At 41.1% G+C, this 20834-nt stretch overlaps 1 protein-coding gene across 1 annotated transcript in view; it reads right to left on the bottom strand.

Moving 5' to 3' along the window:
- The window catches only part of LOC127379377 (adhesion G protein-coupled receptor A1), a 149768-nt gene that overhangs the window by 99790 nt on the left and 29144 nt on the right, over positions 1-20834 (bottom strand). Inside the window, exons 7-10 of the mRNA XM_051428883.1 lie at positions 12905-13118; positions 4160-4324; positions 812-1031; positions 241-390 (exon numbers count right to left, since the gene is read on the bottom strand). Of these exons, the coding sequence (XP_051284843.1) occupies positions 241-390; positions 812-1031; positions 4160-4324; positions 12905-13118 (749 nt within the window). The remainder of the gene's footprint in view (positions 1-240; positions 391-811; positions 1032-4159; positions 4325-12904; positions 13119-20834) is intronic.

Raw genomic sequence — 20834 nt, 5'->3', positions numbered from 1 at the left:
GTTTTTAAGTTTTTAAGTTTTTAAGTTTAAGTTTTAAGTTTTTCTTTAAGTAATCAATGGTAGTTTTCACACACAAACAAGAACTGCTAATAACTCCTTCGGCATAACTTTGACAATGACAATTCGCCAACATGTAGCAAAAAAAGCCTTTTTAAAATGCTGACATGCCTGGAATTGAGGCTTAGATTACATGTTACAAAGTGAACTGGCTGTGGTGTGTCTCTGTGCGCTCACTCTTACGTCTCTACGTTTCTCCACTAGCCTCGTCAGTCTCTCCACCAGGTGCGTGACAAAGATGACATCCATGACGTCATTGAAGTGTGCCGCCCTGCTGGTGAAGGCCACTAACTGCTGGCCTAAAGGCTGAGCATTTGTGGTGTTAATAGTTATCTGGGAAAAAAAAGGAAAACACACTCAGAATGGATGATCACACAGTTCATCAACACAATTCAACAGAGACATAAGATGAAACAGCGTAGACAACATAAATGACTGCTATTTCATGCCATGCATGTGTTTAATGTAGTACAGTAATCCCATGAGTAATGTTGAATGAAACAGCTCATCGTCAGTCAGTTTGCGTTATGTACATCAAGGCTTACATGTACAGATTTACAAATACCTTCAGGCTACAGATGAAGCAGTGTTGTTCCTGTATTCTAGGAATATGAAGTTATCAGATCTTGCCGGTAGGTGGGCAAATATGTCATCATGGTAATAAACACTCAAAATTAAAACTGATTCACTGACAATGGAAACAGAGAGTGGAATAGAATCTATAATTGCACAAGCCCACCATGTGTGCTGATACCTGTGTGAGCTCATGCAGCACGCGGGTCAGTTCACTGGCATACGGGCACTGGGTGTAGTCCTCCTCAGCCCATCGTCCGGCCCGGTCGCAGCGCCGCCACGCCTTCTTCTCCCTCTGGCCGGAGGGGCGAGAAGCACCGCCAGAGGGATGGGGGGCAGAGCCATAGGTGGCAGGAGCACAGGGCAGGAAGGCCAGGATGCCAGCTAAAGTCTTTGGCCACCTGCCACACAGGATATCTCCAAATTATCAGGAATGAAGTGAGTTTAGGAATCACGGCACCAGATGGCAATTTCATACTCCCTGTACTTAGGAAATTATTAATTTGCATATTTGATTTACAGCTAGCTCTAATTATTTTTGCAGAAGACTGCCAGATTCTGACGCTTCATTGTGAAACAATGTGTTGTCTTATTAATGACTTCTGACTTAATTAACTTTATTTACTAACTTTATCAATCCGCTTTATTGTCTTTCTGCACTTTTGAACACAATGAAAATAAACTTTTTTTTACTGACAAAATGCACTTAAAGTGACACATCTTGCTCGGGGTTCAAATATTTATACAACATTACAGAAAGCTTTTGTTACAAAATGGTGGGCATAGAGGGTGACAGACATGGGAACTTAACAGCCAAGGAAGGTCTAATGAAAGGTACTCTCAATCTGAATCATGGGAAATGTAGGATTCAAGTGTTTCGGAGCTTGGCCCATGCTACAGCTTAGAAGTTAGGATATCTCAGTTTCTGCTGTTCAATGTTTGTTTAATGTATCCCTCACAAGTCCCACAACTATATGAACGTGCATTACTACATTACCAGAGCTCCCCTCTAACGTGCACCACAGATGAAAGATGGAAAACGGTACATATTTGCACAAGAATGTTCCTGCATGTTCCTTTTTGCCTCTTTATTTAACCAGATAAGTCAAGTGAGAACCAGTTTTCATTTACAATGACAGCCTGGTCAAGAGGAAGCGACAGGAGGTTAATAGACATTAAAACAGATACAGCTAGTGCAGGAAAACAATATAAGACTAAATTAAAACATCACAATATACACAGTATATACAACAACAAAAGCCTGACCCCCTTCCTTCCGAAAGGGGAAATTCAACCTGAAACATAAATTACAAGTGTTGTTCGTATGGCCATGCAAAGTTCAGTGAAGGCTCCTCTCAAGCAAGAAATGAGACTTTGTCAATAATGTCATCAAGAGCCAAGTCTTGGAGCTGCTCTACTGACCAACCTGTGATAGGGCTGATTTTACAAGGAAATGGAAAACTTTCATTTTCTGGCTAATGCCTGTTAGTGTTTCAATAAAATGAAGCTCATTTGAGTGTGAAAAGTCGGCCAAACACTCATCGTCCACTACATTAGCCTCCATTTCCCAGATAATAAAAGAACTCCAGGTTTTGTTTTGTGGCGCTGTTGCAGATTAAAGGTCTTATTTCTGTGTTTCTGCAGCCTTAGGAAAGAGTTGGTTTGTGCTCACACATATTGATCATTTCTTTCTACAATCTGAGGAGAAACATGTCTTATGTTTTGTGGTTTCCTCGTCAAGACAACGTCAAAATCCTACTGCAGAAAAGTAGCTGAAGTAATGCTTAATGTGGCAACACTTTTACCTTCATCTAAATGAAAATAAAGGAGCATCGCACTCAGGGGGCTGGTGATCTGTTCTGACGGGAGAGACCTGCCATCTCGCAGCTTCCCACTCCACCCCCATTTGTTTCCTCTCCATCCACGTTGATGCAGCAGCAGCAGCAGCAGCAGCAGCATCTACTTAGTAATAAATGGCGTTAATTTCGCCCCCAACAAAAAAGGGGACTCATTTTACAGCCCATTACTCCAATGCTCCAGCAGAAACAAAGCCTCTGTGCTTGCTGCACTGGAAGAGGGCTGTAAAGTACAGCGGCTACAAAGGATCGTACACGACAACAGCACACCCACGGGGGAGGAGTGGTGGAGGATGTGAGTGTGTGTGTACAACTACAAGGTTTCAAGGTGGTCACAAGGAGTGCAGGACACGAGAAAAGAGGATAGATGGAGGGCACAAGATATGTGTGGTGTTTGTTCCTCTTTAAATGTGTGTTTAATCTCTCCTTTTTTACAGTCTTGTTAAATAAAGCTGGACTACATTGAGCCGCAGTGATTGTGGGAGTTTTCATATTACATATCCAATTATTATTAAAATGTATGAACTATCCAGGCTCTACTGTACATATTAAATTCTACTCTTTGACAGTTAATGAGCCGCATCTGGTGGCAGGCAGGCCAGGTGTGGCAGATTTTTGTCAGGTGGAACAAAAACCAGCACGACACCACCAAGAACCAGACTTAAGTAGCTCAACTGAACCTTACATGGAGAGATAATAGCATAGAGAGTGAGCCCTCTGATTACAGTATTAATTTTTATACAGTAGACTCTGTAATTGGAAATATTTTTGGCAACTTGAATTATACTGAGGTTAAAATATTGCATCTTTTTGCTCGAAACCTCCTGGTATCAGCTTTGAAAACCAATGTTTACTGTTCATACCACTAATTACTCAAAACTAGCTGGAAAACAGAACTTACACTTAAGATGTATATAACCTTTGTTATTTTCTTACCTTACCCAAGACAAACTTTGCTCTTAAAGGTCCAGTGTGTAACATTTAGGAGGATATATTAGCATAAATGGAATATAATATTTGTAGCTATGTTTTTATTAGTGTATAATCACCTGCATAAAGGAATTGTTGTCTTTTGTTCCCTTAGAATGAGACGTTTTTATCTACAGACACTGTGGGTTGCCCTCCATGGAGTTTGCAGTGTTGAACAGCTGTGTTTCTACAATAGTTTTGGGGCCACCATAGTTTCTCCTACACACTTCACCACACATTGTCACATATCTCTTGTTTAATCTGTACCAGACCAGCATGTAAAAATGTGTTTTTATGAGGTTAGCTGCTGGTTAGCTGATTATTTCTTGGTCTGGCACAGTGACTTCCAGCCCATAAAACTGGTGTACACTTTGGTTTTTGGACAGATTAAATAAACAAGATATTACATTAATCAGTGAGCTTTAGAGGTGTTGGTAGGTGGATGCTGAATAGAGCCAGGCTAGCTGTCTTTGTGTTAAACTAAGCTGCTGGTGGTTTATACAGTATTTACTGTACAGACATGACAGTGGTATTTATCTTTTCATCTAACTTTTGCCAAGAAAGCACATTTCCCAAAATGTCAAACTAATCCCTTCAGTCATCTTTATTTCGAGTGAACCAACATGCTAGAACTGATATGGTTACGAAACCAGTTGAACCGACGTGATCGGGCAGCCGTGAGCGACTGCTGACAGGTGACTCACCTGAAATCCCCCTTGTTGTTGGTGACTCTGTCAGCTGGGCAGTATGGTGCAGACGTCTCCAGAACTACTATCTCCATTTGCTGAGAAGTGTTGCCACGGGAACTGGTCACCAGGCACTCCCAGATGCCAGCGATGCCCACGTCAATGTTGGAGAGGATGACCTCACTGGAGGAGGAGAACAGAGGCATAAATTACTGTTGGATTACGTGTGTCTATGTGGCATGTGTTGGAGTGCTGGATTAGGATTTGGTCTTGGGTTTGGGGCTAGATCAAGACAGAGGGTTTTCTTTGTGTTATGACTTGAATTAAGGGTGGTTCAGATCATTTTTGGATTAGGCTCAGGATTCAATTTAGTCACGCAGTGGGGAGGTTTAAGGTTAGGGCAACATCTGAAGGAATCTGTAGTCAGTGGAAGCTCCTCATCAGGATGGGAGTCCAAAAATTCATTGAAGAGACCCTTGTCCGTGTGTATGCAATGGTTTAAAATGTTGACCGTGACTTAAGATGATCATTACTCATGCTTATCTTTCCTACTTTGTCACAGCGATTCCTATCTCAGTGGAAAATGCCTGATTAAACAAAGGATGGTGAAACAGTGACAAAGAGCCAATGCAGGCCATTTGCCAAGGCAACTAATCTTGAGGATTTTACTCGTTATGAAAAAAAAAAGGGAGAAAAGCCGGCGGAGATTGCTTAGCAACGGGAATTATCACCATGGAAATACTGCCTCCTTGAGAAATGCCAATGTTTAATTTCCAAATACTATCCAGTTGTAGTCAAATATACACTTTGCTTTGTGTGTACTTAAGGAGCTAATGTCTTTTTTGTGATTTAATTAAGCCGAGCGTGTTCATAATACAAGTCACAGTATACTTACACAATACTGTATAAAGTTTTTAAATGCGACTTAGGAGACAATGCTCCCAACGGCAATGTGTGACAGTTGACTTTAAAAATTAGAAGTGACAGGCTGGACAAGAAACTGAAATCATTCCGAGTAAAGATGATTAGCAGCTGAGCGGCTATGATGTGGAGAAGCTGTAATCCCGGAAAACGTTTCTCAACGAGAAATAATTATTCAGAAACATTAAATGGCTTCATTTTGTCTACTTTCCTATCTCTCTTTCTCCGTTTTCTGTCTCACTTAGGCATAACCTGTCCCAGCATGCACTGGGTGAAAGGCAGGGAAACACCCCTGCCCATCACAGGATAAACACTTTTACACAAACACGTTCACATACACCTGACCTGTATGTGTTTGAAGATGATAAAAGAGACTGACTCAAAAAGACAATATGACTTGTGACTGCATGGCATTCTGGTCTATTGAAAATGAAATTTAACTGCAATTCATCCAACAATTCTGAAGATATAGTCAGTATTTCACTCAGAACTTAAAATGTAAACCTTGTGTTGTTAGAGGAAAAAAGGCAGGCGATCACCAAGACCGTATGATTCATCCTCTGGGGACCACAAATGTCTGTCCTAGGCTGTCACACTTTCAGATTTTCACTACCAAAAGAATCCATGATTTGAAGCTATTAGCAGAGTTGACAGTCTTAGTAGGAGTGAGGGAAATAACTACTGTACTTTAATAGTTCCTGAATTACTTTGTCTATCATACACAACTAAATATCAAAGGTTCCATAAAGAGGAACCAAATTTAAAGCATTTATGTATATTAGAATGTATTTATTCTTTGATAATAAATAACAAAATTAATAGTAAATCGATTAAGAGTCTGATGAGTGAACATAATATAAAAAATACTAATGCTGACAAATAAAAGTAAATATGACCCTTCATGTAGTCTGTCAAATGCTTTCTGCCTATAAATAAGCTCTAGTGTTTTGAATCTATTCCCTGTGTATACCTTAAAGTTTTCAAGTGAAATCACATCGTGCTCTGGTGTGAACTCGTCTCCACTACTGTTTGTTTTGTAAGTGAAGACCAGCGGAAATCAGAGAATGCTGTTAACATCCCCTGTACCGAACGGACCCATGACTTTGCTCCAATGACTTTCTGTGGGCGAGTTATGAAAATGAAAAAAATAAGTCCTGATTTCATCTTCTGTGTTCCACTAAAGCTCTCTATTCTGATTGCTTTTCTAACAGGCTCTAAATCAGATTTGAACGCTTGACTGAGATGATGACATTCTGTGCTAGTGTGTATGTCTGTGTGTGTGTGTGTGTGTGTGTGTGTGTAACTGTCTGTGAGTACATGTGAGGGTTTTTGCATGTGAGTACATTTTCAGTTGTCCGAAAAGCACTTCTGGTCATTTAGCTAGTTTAGAAAGGTTTTTGCACCAATCATTTAACAGTTTGGACAGGAGCTTTTTGAAGTATTGTCATCGAGACAGATCCCTACACACTATTAGGAGAACTTTAAAGAATGTTACCCTAGGAATGAATCACTCTCCAACATAACTACGATGATGTCCGTATAATTTACTCAAATATTTAGTTTACGGGGAGATTCTAAAGTGTAACCCTAACCCTTACCTCTCCTTCACACACTTATTCTGTCTCACACACAATATCACACTCTGTCGATCACTCGGTGTCTCTCTCTCTCTCTCTCCTGGTCTCCTTCTACAACTCCCTCTTTAAAACAACATCCTCCCTCTTCCACAGGACACAAGTTGAGTTTAAAGTGTGGATGGGCTTTAAATTGAAACCCTCTGGGCTCAGTGCAGCCTGTCTCTACAGTTATATAACAAACCACAAAGAGGACATATGCTGACTGAAAACCTAATCTTAACAGCTAATATAGATAAAATATTGGAAGGTAAAGTGGAGGACCAAATCTGTCAATCTCTCATATTTGCACAGGACTGGTATTACATGGAGACCACAGTTATTCATAGAACACCCCTCAAACTATTTTTCATTTTCACATAGGATAATGAAGTTGGTAGGAAATACCAAGTTCCCATGTTACAAATACTATATATAAAGCCAACATTTTCCACTCTGCTTATTGATTTAGCAATAAAGAACTTGAGAGATTTAGGCATTCAAGACCTTTCCCTATAGACTCCAGTATATTGAAAAAAAGAGAAGACAATTTGCACAGGATTACTGGTGGAAATCAGTTTTCACAAGAAAATGTGGACATAGGCAGTGCTTGGGAGGGAGCTATAACCTCACAGAGAATTGTAATATCCCCACAGTAGCCCCACTAACAAATTACCACATGTTTGACATATAGAATCCTGGCTGATCTCTCATCATATGTGTAATTCAAACAGCATTAAAACATTATTTATCTCTCACTGCCGTACAGATTTTTTTTAGAAATAGTGTCCAATGGGAGACACTGGAAGGGGAGGGAGTCCTCTCATTTTCCAGCATTTTCCAGTGCATTGCTGCATCACCCTGACCTGTAGATCAGTGCAATAGTGTGAAACCACCTCCAGCATTGTGTGTAGTGTGTGCATCCTCGTGTGCTTGCATGAGATAAATGAAATGCAGACTCACTCATAGAAAAACTGCTCCATAGCACTACCAGATGTCAAGAACTCCACAGGTTGCCTTTAAGTAAACTGCTATTCAGTCGAATAGCACAGGCAGCCATTGAGAAACAAACTTAAAACAGTGAGGAGAGACGTGTGAGATGCATCAGTAACGTTAGTTCTTCTGATGCTACTCACTTAAAGTTTGACTTTGGTCTATTTCAGCATCTGTCAGCCTTCTGTCTCCACTTGTGAGTGTTTTATAATATTATCTTTTCTTAACGTATTTGTAGTAGGCATACGATACTTGAGACAGACTTTCAAATCCCATGTCCCCACATAGCCTTGTTTATTCATGTATTTACTGCTAATTCTATAGCCCCAACACGAAACGATTAAGCCCTAGCAAAAATTAGTATATATATATATGCATACATAGGCTATATAAAAGTGTCATGAAACCTTACTGATCATTTATTAATATTTTAGGACAATGTTCACAGGATTAATTATGACTGGAAGAATAGATGTCCTAATCCAGTACATGAAACAAAACAGATTGATTTGAATTGTTATGGATAATGATGATGATGATGATGATGCTACTGAGGATGATGATGATGATGATGATGATGATGATGATGATAATGATGATGGTGATGATGCAGGTGTGTGAGACAGCACTGCTGCACTTGTCCTCCCTAACCATGAATAGTCTGCAGAGGGGACAGTTACATCATTGCTGAACATGGGCCAACTGTCTGAATGCTGGGAAATGCACAGGGAAAAATACCCCCCCACACACACCTCCTCACCCTCCCTCCCAACACACATACACACCCAACTGCCCCCTTCTCTCTCTCTGCTACTCCCTCCCGGTCTCCCACCGCCTGCCTCACAAAGGAAAACTTCACTAGTGAAGGCGTATTCTGCTGCAGCCGGATCACAAATGTCCCCGGTGAACTGCTGCACCCAGACAAAACAAGGAGAGCAGAGGAACCCATCCCAAAAGCCAGTCCAGTTTTAGAAAAAGGTCATCCTCACGTAATAAACATGAAGAAATCACCCCGGTATGAGAAAAGCGGTAGAGGGGCACACATAAGCCAAACACAAAGCAGTGACCTACATCCACAGTAACACTGCACCATTGTGGAGCAGTTCCCCAAGGACTCATTAGGAACATTTATGCTTGCGCGCTGATATTTAACAATTTGTTTACATAATGTTGCTTAAGAGACTGTAAACTTTCAATCTGTCCCCTCTACCCAACAAATGTTCCAAAGCTTGGACATTTTCATGCAAGCTTGCTGATCACAGTTTGTGTATTTGCGTTTTATCACAGGCTGTGAGGGCGTTCAAAATGAGCAAACAAGTTTTAACCTACACCTCGACTGTTTGCTTTGAATATTTAGATGCCAAGAGGAGAAATACATTGTCCATGTAAACATACATGCTGCTGCAAGTGTGTATGTTCAATACACACACAGGGCCATAATTCACTCTGATATAATGAATATAGTGTTCCTGTTGGAGCAACATCCATATCAAATTAGTTCCTTGTCTTAACCCACTCTGTCCATTACTCTACACAATATATTATGTAGAATGTTAATAATTAACACTTGACTTTCTCCTTGTTAAACTTACTACAATGTAACTAAGAGCTTTCATTTTTCGTCACTGACTGAAACTGGCAAGCAGTAAAGTGGTGATCCCAGAGGAAAAATTTTTATATATGTGGAGATGATCAAATTTGGTCTCCTTAGCAACTGATGCTGCACAAAAGCTTGTAAACAGATCGCTAAATTCAAGACAGAAAATAAAGAAAAACAACAAAAAAGTGCAACAGAGGCAGGGATTTAAAGCAAACACAGTAGAATATGGTAACCTAGGATGGAGATGCAGGTAGAATTTTAATAAATTAAAGTCTATGTTTGTAAGCAGGAGCACAGAGTTGTATATTATTAAAAAACATAAAGAGAGCTTTTGAGAGATCACAGACAGAAGCGAAGGAAGAGGCACTTTCCTTTTTCCTTTGCCTTCAGTAATATTTCCAAACCAGGTTCTTCATTTTGTGCAAGATTAGCCTGATTAAAAATGGAGAGGATTAAGAAAGATACATCCAAAGTGTCTGCGGTAGCTCGCTACAGGGCTCTAAAATGTTTGATTAATGAAACATGAATCACAGGCTAGTCCCAGTGCTGCCGCTAGCATAGCTAATACTGGGAGTTTGGCTTGACACCATTACTCAGCAGGAGTCTGGCCCACATCGCAGAATCATCAGGCCTCATGGGGCCTGGTTTTTTGCTGCTACTCACTGTGAGCAATGTAAACGGATCAGCTTATCGGCCCACCTGCGCCAGCAAATAAGAGGCTATAATGACACAGCACAGTGTGAAAGTGGGAGGGAGCTGGAAGATACAAAAGTACAATACAAAACAAAAATTACAAAAGATATTTCATAATGTTATGGCGGTTTCAGTAAGCAAAAGATCATGTCATGTTTTGAAAGTCTACCCTGGCCGTTTGCCTGATGCAGCCTGAAGCCGGATAAGCAGAATTTAGCTGAGAAAATAGCCGCAAAACATTTTGGGTTCACCTTCAAAGAGGTCACTTCACTGAGGCTTGGCATCTCCACTCACATTGCTGCAAAATACTGTGCGACAAATCCAGACAAGGGCTTTAAGCCACGCGCTAAATCCTGTGTATTCAGTCTTTCCCCTCTGATGGGGCATGCAGGGTGAGGCTGACTGACTCAGAGCACATTTATCCAAGGTGAACGACATCAACACGGGCCGTAATGACTAATATATTGTCCGCTCTGACTAAACGAGCATTGACAGCGTCTGGCATGTCAAAGGCCAAAACATTAGTTATGGTTGTTTTTTTTTTTTTTGTTGGATTTAACGAGTGCTGGACCAGTGAAGTCACAGGACTTTAATTTCCCTCACACGTCTCTCTCAACACTGCAATTTAAGATACAGCTCAGGGCGAAGGGTGAAGTTCGGCCCAGACACTGCAGATTGTTTTTGTTGGACCGAGCTGTGTTACACTCTCATCAGCTATGGAAATGATGTCTGCTCCTAGCAGGTTTTGAGGGAGACATTTTAGGTGCCAAGAGTAACATGACCTGAATGGGTTCCACTTGGGGGAGAAAATTGCATTATTTGTGTATACAAGAGGAGAGCAGTGGGTAATTGCAAGCGGGGCCCTAATCAGAATGGGAGCAACGAGAAATTCATCATGTTCCATTGGGACACTGAGCTGGAAAAGTGCAGTCAAAATTCTGGGGGATTCGTTTTTGAGTAGGGGGAGATATGGGGAGCAGAACAGTTTGTGCTGGAACTGGAGAAGCAGAAGGCTGAAACTGGCCTGAACCAGTCAGTACACAACCAACATAGAGGGGTCAGTTGCATACAGAGTTCTTCCTAGAATGACACCTAACAATGGACAGTTTCCTCTCTGACGGGCTTCTAAGTATGAAGCCAGTGACCACTGTTAATATTAGTGAGTTTTACTTTATGTCTATTGATAATCGGCGTTGAGAAAGTGGGTTTCAGACTCTTCACTTAAAGCTACCATGTGTAGAATCTTCACATGATTATAGCATTATTTAAATGGTTAATATGACATTGTTTTGTTTGTGAATTTCTGTGTGTTGATTTAACCCAATGTCAGAGTTCCTTTTTGATGCTGCCACTAGGGGTGCCAAAGTCAGAAATGTTCAAATTCTGCACTCTTCAGCTCCTGAGGGAGATGTCTGGCTCTTAAGCTGCTAAATGCTTCACCATTTTTTAGGCAGCTAGTGTACATTTGGTTTATGTGAGCATTCTTGCTAAAACATCTTATCTGCTGTGACTGTGACAGACACTACAAAACAGTAGCTGCGGGTCAGAAAACCAAAACAACTTTATTAGGTTGAATCTATGCATGCAAGACGATTATGTTCTGTATATAAAATCTGCAAAGTAGCTCGTAAATACAGCTGTCAAATATAATTTTGTGGATTAAAATGTTATAAATGTCTCTTTGAATGTGGTGAGGTAGAAGTATAAAGTACCATAACGTTTATTCAAGTAAAGGTACTAATTGTACTCAAGTATAGTACTTCTGTCTCCACCACTGTTGATAATAGTAGGCAGTGAGTAGTGAATGACGGAGTGGAGAAAGTGCTGACCCCTATTGATGAATACCTCAATAAAAATAAACTATGCCAAGAAACATCACTACTGAGTCACAAAGACAGTAAAAGTTCTCTCTCTACCCTGTAATCCAATTATTTAAGGCAGTGCATTCACCAGAGGGATCACTGAGAATGTCAAACAGTGAGCTGGTACATAATGAAAAGAAAAAATATTGACTATTTGTGGCGTTTGCAGTCAGGGGAATGGTATACCTTTCCCGATATGGAGCGGAAAAGGAGCTGGCATTCTTGCTGCCAAATAAACCGCACAACAAGAGGCGTTCAGGCCCTGTTGACACAGGGATACATATTTCTGTCAGCACTCCATCAATATTTATGTTAGAGAGGCCGAGTCAGAACAGGCAGCAGTTAAAGTAATCAACAGCAATGTGCTCCTGCATCTGAGCCCTGTTGCCACGGCATTACGTCACAACACATTTACTATAACACACACACACACACACACACACACACACACACACACACACACAGACGCACACACATACACACATATGCACTGCAGACCACCAAGAAAACAAAGGCAGGAAGAGGATGGAGGCTTGCAGCAATGTCTTCTATCAGAAAAATGTGCGAAACCAGTGTTGCCAGTCTACTTTATCACCGCAATTATGATTCAGCATCTGTTCCTCTTAGCGTGTGATCAGCTAGCGCTCCGCCAGCGCTGAGGGAGCGGCAGGACGACCAACCTCCAGAGACGAGCCGCAGATTGCTCTGAGGTGTTGGCACACTGCCAAGCCAATTCTGTCCTGTCCTTTCAGATCCTTATCAAGGGCGCCAATAACAAAAGGTAAATCACATCTCCTATGGGTGAGTGAGAGACAGGGAGAGGGGCGTCTGTGTGTGAAGGAACATGTGTGCTCTACATTGTTTGCAAGTGCACATGTGTATTTTTCTCAATGAAACATAATGAGACTGTTAAGCAGCTTATTTGAATTTGTATGCTGACTTCTGCTTGGGTGGACTTTACTTCTTGGAAGTGTGTGTATGTGTGTTAGTTCAACAGGCCAGTCGACAGCTTCTCAGCTCTCAGCTCACAGCTCACACCCCCCCCTCCTCGCCTCCCCCTCCTCTCATCCTCTGCGTGTACCTGGTCAGCAGGCAGCAGTCGTGAAGCAGGGTTTCCTCCACGTAGACGCCCCGGTCCTCTTGTGTGGTCACGATGTGGCCGTTGTGACGCCACCTCAACTCCACCGACTGGTCCAGGTAGGAGGCGGTGCACTGTAGGGGTAGGCGGTCTCCATGAAAAACCAGTTGTCTCTGGGAGGGGATGAGCTGGAAGAGGGGCATCTCCAGAGGTCCTTCTGGAAGACATGGAGAGGATAAAACAGGAAGGTCAGCTTGTAAAGCTACCCCTCCCCCTTTCAGAGGAGGGATGGAGGAAAAGAGCGAGAGGTCATCCTTCCATCCTTGAGAGCAAAGAGATGGAGGCAGGATGGAGGTGTTTGGGGATCGGTATTCAGTGTGATTTTGCCTACCTTGCCGGTGGGGATAACAGCTAGGAATGCGGAATTACATGCGTGATTTGTAATCAGACTCATATCAACGCTGCACACACTACCACAAACACATGTGCATGCCCCCAAAATACTGTCAACACACACACACACATTTTGTCAAGGTCACACTCCTCCCCCGTCGCTCCCACATGTTGTTGCTGTTGCTGTGTGAGATGAACAGCAGCTGATAAAAGAGAACAGCCTTGAGCGCTCCCCTGGACTCTCCTTGACTCCTTACATGTCCACAATGGGAGCCTGCCGCAACACCAGTGATAGGATTACTAACCTAGCAGCTGCCTAAGTCCTCAAGCCGTTTTGGCAGAGAATAAGGCTACGATAAGGATGAGATTAGAAGACGGGGAGAGTGTTTAGTCCAGTGCCAGAATATTGGAGGGGGTTTGATTTTTAGGGAAAATCCCTCAGGACCTGATTGATCTAATCATACTGAAGATATATAAGACAATGCAATGTCTCTAGTCATGATGAACCCCTTGAGGTGTATCAGTGTTGCCTCGTTTGGCAAGCATGGCCTGCTTTTTGTTTTTTTTAATACAGGATTAGAATGGTGCCTTGCCAGCTCACCTTAGCACCTAGGGAATTCCTTCCAAGCGTATTCGTTCGTACAAGACATTTCCTTGGACATGCTCCAAAGAGCAGCGTAAGCAAGCACTTTGCCTTCGCTTGTATTCCAATCAATTGTGGATGTTGCTGCTGACAGGCAATTCGATACATGGGTCATAAAGGTTTTTATTGCTCCATGCATTGGTTAGAAAAAACAAAATACTGAAAGATCCACGCTAGGTGATGTGGCTGAATGTCTACAGCCCACAACTTAACATTTCCCCTGAGAAATGAGTAGTTAGCACGACTGCTTATGGTAATACGTAACCCAAGAAACAATCACGGCTATTAGCACATGCAGAGCTTTGACCTCAATTTTCTACATAGGCAATTTATAATCATAGGTGCATAATCAAAAGTGCCATGCTTTCGTGAGTAACATTAAAAATCTGTCGCTAATATTGGATTTTCCATGATGATCTCAGTGTAATTACTTGAGCTGACCCTGTTAGAGTGTTAAGACTCTATGATGGTCCTCAGCAACAGTAGCTGAGGCTTTGTTATCTCCTGCGGGTGACACACAGCAGAAACAGCATGGGGGCCATTGACTGTTGACTTGGCTGATGCTGATACTGTTGAAACAACGCTTTGAGCCAAGGATCAGAGCGTGGCTGCTTGCCTTCGCCCATTGAACACTGCCAGAGCAAAATGCAATTATTGAGTGTGTGTGTGTGTGTGGGAGAAGGAGAGGGAGGGAAAGGGACAGTAACAGAGGCTTGATGATATGTATGTGTGAGTGCGAGTACATTAGCAGTGTGGCTCAGTATGTGGAACAAACATTGATGCACCCTGACTAACAGGGCTTTGTTAGGGTACAGCTAACTTATTACTGGAGTGTACCACCACAATAATTATAGACTTTTACAGTGTTCAATCAATTAGCAAATTCCTTAAAATCCTCAAAATTTTAATGAAATCAAAGCCCTTTTCATACTATTTATGGTATTTTTTTATTGGCAGTGGCGGTGTCCGCCATTACCGCGCTTGATTAAGACTGCCTTCACACGTACGAAGGATTTACAAGAAAATGATCCATGTAATCCAGCACATTTTTATCTCACTGTTTAATGTGCACTTTCTTCACACCGTGTCAGAGCTGTGTTAAGTTACTGATGATCCAAATGGAACATCCTACTTCTGCTGCTGCTTCACATTAAGCGCACACAATGGCTTTTATTGTGAAGCACCTACAGGAAACGCAATTATTTGTTTGTTTGTTAGCGTGGTTAACCCTGACAGAAATAGTTTATTAAAATGATTTTGGGCATTTTTTTGGCCAACATCACAGGAACTTTGAAAATGTTTAACTGAACAACTTTAAATCTGCATGATTATCATTTTATTCATTTATTCTGTCTTTAAATTATGAATTGTTAACTGAGTTTTAAAATGGAAACATAAAACCTTTTTAAAGACTTTTCACACAAACATTTTACTTTGTGTCATTTAATTTACTTAATTGCCCATCATACTCCATCTCACAATTAATTTGTTTCCTGCTTTAACGTTTTAACATTATGTGTACTCAGTGTGTCACCTAAAAATTGAATGTCCAACCCACAGAGAGACAGCAAGAGCTTGGATTGGCCTGCGGTTTCTTCAATGTCAGTGGGAGTCTGTGAGATCAGGCCAATCCAAGCTTCTTCTGCTACATCATTTACATGCCAATTTAATTCAACAGTTTGTAAAAGCATTTTAAATCTATCAATTTATTCATCATAAGTAATTATGAAATTCACTCACTGGCACACGCCAGGTTCCATATTTCTCAGCACCTGTTAGCATCAGTGGCAGAACTAGACTTTTATACAAGGGGTGGCCAGAGGGTGGTCAAGGCTTTATGAGGGGGGCCATATACTAGGCCTAATAAAGGAAAATCCTGGGATACCGCAAGTCGGATTCGAAACCGGGCCAAAGAGAAGGCTGCACATCACGGACACTCGACGCAAGACTCAAGGATCAAATATAGACGCCATTGGTATGAGAATTAATGAATGACTTGCCTGGCTAGTTTCATGTTGGGAGCTGCCCGAGCTGCTGATATCTGGGCTGGGGTCTGTCTGTGCCTGATCTGTGCCTGATTTGTTTTTTTAGCAAAAAAGTTGGAAATAGCTCCCTTCCTCTTCATTGTTATCTGTTTATTCTGCCTTCTCTGTTTGCGTTTAAAAATCTCGCTGTTTTCGACGTGACGTGTAGAGTGACCTGTCAATCAACTGGGGTGGCACCCAGGGTGTCCAATCAGGTTCCAGGGGTGGCCAGTGCTACCCCAACCACCCCTCTAGCTCTGCCCCTGGTTAGCATTATGAAGTTATTATGGTAACTGTCATGATTTTGTCCTTTTTGTACAACTGATGTCTGATATGGATAGAAATCTATACGTTATGGATATTTCCTTTCCTTTTTTTATTCACACAGTAATAGGTTTAACTTTTCATTTTTTATTTTTATCCTTACCGAAACTGCTTTGAAAATAGAACGAGCAGACTTTTTCATTCTCGAACTGATGTTCCCATGTGTGGCTCTAAAGTCACTTTATTATTCCTTTCTCAAAGTGACTGATATTAAAAGAGGTGTGTGACTGAACTTCAAAGACCCATATGACAGACTATGTTGAGTTATATTTCAAGATATTTTTATATCATTACATTATTAGAGGTGCACCACAGGCTAAAAGACATGGACCTGCACGTGAAATTTAATTTAATGACATGATGCCCATAAAGCGTAATTGCACTGCTGTGTCATCATGCAATAAATACTGCTACAGAAAGCAGAATCTTGTCTGCTGCAGTGCATAACATGCCATGTTAACTCAGGACTTTATGCCTATGCTGTGTCTCTCATCCCAGCAGTGCTAAAGGACCAGAAGGCCGTGGCTAGATGAGTCCAACAGACGCTTGCCCTGACCTCAACACAGGAAGCACCTGATCCTGGCAGGAAGCTGCATGCGCTCCTTCGTTCCCCCTCATTTGCAGGCAGTACCCGACCTGTGTCAGCAAAGGGACAAGGGCTCATTGCTGGAATGTATGGTGCAGACATCTGCAAGCCATCATGCTAGAGCCGCTGGAGAAAGAAACAGATGCATCTTCTATGACACGTCTTCGTAAAAACAATGGGGGAAAATCTCAGTGGAGAAATATTAATGTTTTCGTAGGTATGTGAGTGTGGAAGGAGAATATTTTCATCCCACCCCATCATTTTTCTTGATAACAAAAACCTAGCATCAGGTGCTGAGCAGTATTCCAACTACACAGCCTTAACAAGGTCCTGGCCAGTGTCCACGGCAGTACGACATTCCCTTACAAAGTGAATCCATATGAAAATAAAAACCTTCAAATAACATTAAAAATACGGTTGTTAGAGCACCACACTGTATCCAATTGAAAATTGCTTGTTGCCAAGTGAATGAATAAGGTATTGTAAGATGGAGTTGTGCTGCGGAGAGGCAGATGGATCCAAGCATGGCGAGAGCAGGGAGCCCAGAACGTTATCACTGTAATCCCATAATGGATGCTTTAGGGCTGGAAAGGAGCGCTCCTCGTCCTGCCACTGGATACCACTCATGGCTCTTTGTCTGTGCACTGCGCAGAATTACCCTGTAATTGCCTTGGATTGTTCTGTGTAAATGAAAAACACATACAATTAAGATTACATAGAATAACTCCTGAGTGTCTGCGGTGCAGACGTCTCAGGACGGCGCTGTCTGTGGATGCAAAGACACAAGATGCAGGGGGAGAACGTGTACATGCTGCAGGCTAGGACACATTTTTCCTCGTTAGTTTTCTGTAAACTGTGTCACATCGTGCATACAGTGCATCTTCATATAATGTCCATTCACTTCACACATACACACATATGCACACACACAGACATACCCCACTACTAACCAATGATTTTCTCATTCCAGAGCAATATCTCCTGCGTGAACCAGATGTAAGGAGAAGAGGAGGATGATTCTATCACATATGAGATACAATTCCCCTGTGGACCGCAGCACGGAACAGGGAGATAGCGCAGCGGAGGGGAGACAGGGCGGGAGGCAGGGGGAGATTGCCTGTCTGTAACCAGTCTTTCAGAAAAAAAGAAAGTAAAGACTCTTGGATTTCTCTTTACTGTAGCTAACAGCTTCCAGTCAGTAAAGAGGCCATTTTGTTCTGCTTAAAAACTCTGTTTGATGCACCCGCTGCTGATAGACACCATGTCTTAATCTTTTAGTCTTCAGACTCATTTAGTCTTAAATCTTTAAGTAGTCCGTTTTGCAAATAGTGTGCATATTTAAATTACTTTTCCATAAATGTCTTCAAACAAGACATAACTCCAAATGTTACAATGCAGTCTTCTTTCTCTTTCTTTCTTTCTTTAGTTATTTTTCTAGTCTTCTTCAGGTAAGGGCAGACTCCATGCTTTGTAGTTTTTTTATATGAAGGACCCCACAACTATAATTGCAGGAAGGTTTTGCTGAGCACACCTGGTCTTTCCCACCAACTACTTACTGCATATTCACACACACATTTCACACCTGCAACTGCCCAGTTCAACTCTTCTAGCACTGGCCACTGCGCATCTTCAGTATAACAGCTAGCTGCTCAAGTCTTGTATGCTTTACTAAAAGCACTTTGACAGATATTAGGGCAGGGGAGAGTATAGCTCATTTATTTTCCCAGCACAGATTCATTCAGCTGATCTTAGGATTTGAACTAGCAACTTCTGAAGCACATGCTCCCTCCTCTGTCTTCTAAGCCTACTGCTGCCCCCAACACAGGTGGTACATAATAGGGCAAAGACCAGACAAAAAGTGTATTATGAGACAATTTGTGCCTGGGGCTTTTTCTCTGGTAATTTTGCACTAAATCATTGCCTTATATTAGGCTTGTCAAACTGTTCACAGCAGGTAGAGAGATAACAGTGGAGAGGGAAACCTATTATCAGAATAGATCTACTTAATCATGTTCTCATTGTGCTAACCACTTGAAAATACAATGTTAGTGAAATTAAACTGTTTCTTGCTAATGAGAAGTCTCAGGAGGCATTCTTAAAGTGCAAAGATATGTTATCTTATAGATATCTATTTGTTAGAGCTCAGCCCATCATAAGAAACAATTTGGCCTTAAAGCCTCAAACATTTGCTTAAGGTCTAATGATTTAAAATATGTTTTTCACTCTATTTCTTAAAAAAAAACAAGGGATGTATTGATATCCACAAATGTAGATGGACATTTAAGGAGTTTTCACTTATTTCTTAAATTTCATGGAAACATCAGGTGTTACATTTAGTTTTTTAAGTAAGTACGTAAACACCTAACAGACCCACACAGCCCTGGGATTATTCTCTCAAATAAATAATTATTATAAATAATAATTACTCTCTTCAAAAGTATTGTTTATTTCTTATTTCTCCAGTCTATGAGCTCATGATTATGACATGGGAAGTCGTATACACAAAACTCTGAGCTTAAGAAATGTCCACGGAGGTTGTGACTACCACAAGATAGATCATAACAACAAGCCCCCGTCTGAAGGCAGCATATATCCCTTCAGGACTTGAAACTGATTACAGTACTTTATTTTTCCTGACAACCTGCCTATCTTTTAAAATCAAGATAACTGCAGCCTCTCTTGAGAATGATAAACAAAAGCTTAAAGCATTCATATGCTGCATTCTGCCATTGTTTTTCTTGATAGAATTAACATTGTGAGAATGTGTCCCCTCAAAGAAAGCAAACTTTTCAGGCATTTCTTTCCTGACTGTCTGGATGAGAGTAGATTTCAGAACTCAGAGACCTGCTACTCAAGGACTAATTTACACCTGGGATGCCAGGTGGAGTCAATTAATTAACAAATTAACGAAAGTGCTAATTATGAGGAGAATTATTTAGGGACTATGGGTAGGATATCATTTTTTATTGTACAAATTCAGTCTGATGCAGGAAAAGATTAAATACTATGACCATAATTCATTTTAAAAGTTTTTTTAAGAAAAGGTGCCTTCAAGTGGAACTCGTGAAGTCGTGATTACAACAGGGGAAGTCGTGTACACAAACTTTCAGAAAACTTTTTTTTGTCACTATGTGACAAGTCATATGGACTCTTCTTGTTCACAGTGAACATGACCCCATTTTAAGGCAACAACATAGAGGCCTTTAAACACTGGGGGTGTTTTTATCAAGTGATTCATTTGCATGTCATTTTTAATGTACCGGACTTAACCCGGTGAACGCAACCACTCTATCCGTGAGCCGTTCGGTGCTGCAATGTGACCCCCGAGACCCCTGGGAGCTCTGCAAGCTGCTGTAGTTTTCCACCAATCCCTGTCCTGCCCGGTCCACAGTAAATGTCTGTGGATTTCATTTTTTATTTTAATGTGTCGCAAATTTGCATCGCTGTTGGTGTGAATAGTTTTGATGCGGCATATTCACAAGCGAGTATTTCGCATTTTTTCGTGTATTTGTCACGTCCCCGCTGTGTATAGTCCTTTACACTACTCATTCAGTCACTGGGAATAGGTTGAAGAAGAAAAGAGAGGTGTAAATAACATTACATTTACTCTCTTTTTAGCACTCTGCTAAAATCTTTTGCGTTTATTAGTAAGTATTAGTGATGAGATACTACATGCAACAAGCAGCTATGAAACATTAGCGAAATGGATATAATTTTAGTTTTGTAACTTTAATATTAGCTACCCAGCTATATGTAAAGCTATCAGCAAAATCCATTTCACTGCAGGGTGGTCATTAATAATGTTAATTACTTTAATTGTATTACTATTTTTACTAAAGAACATAATATCACAGATTGAACATAGCAATGTTTTTTATTCTTCTTTGAAATGTAACTCTGTTGTTTTTGCTTACATTTAAATCAATTTTATGAACTAATATCACCCAGTAGTGGTGTTAACTT

This window comes from Dicentrarchus labrax, unplaced genomic scaffold (assembly GCF_905237075.1).
Source record: "Dicentrarchus labrax unplaced genomic scaffold, dlabrax2021, whole genome shotgun sequence".
NCBI lineage: Eukaryota > Metazoa > Chordata > Actinopteri > Moronidae > Dicentrarchus > Dicentrarchus labrax.
This window is presented reverse-complemented; position numbering and strand designations above follow the sequence as displayed.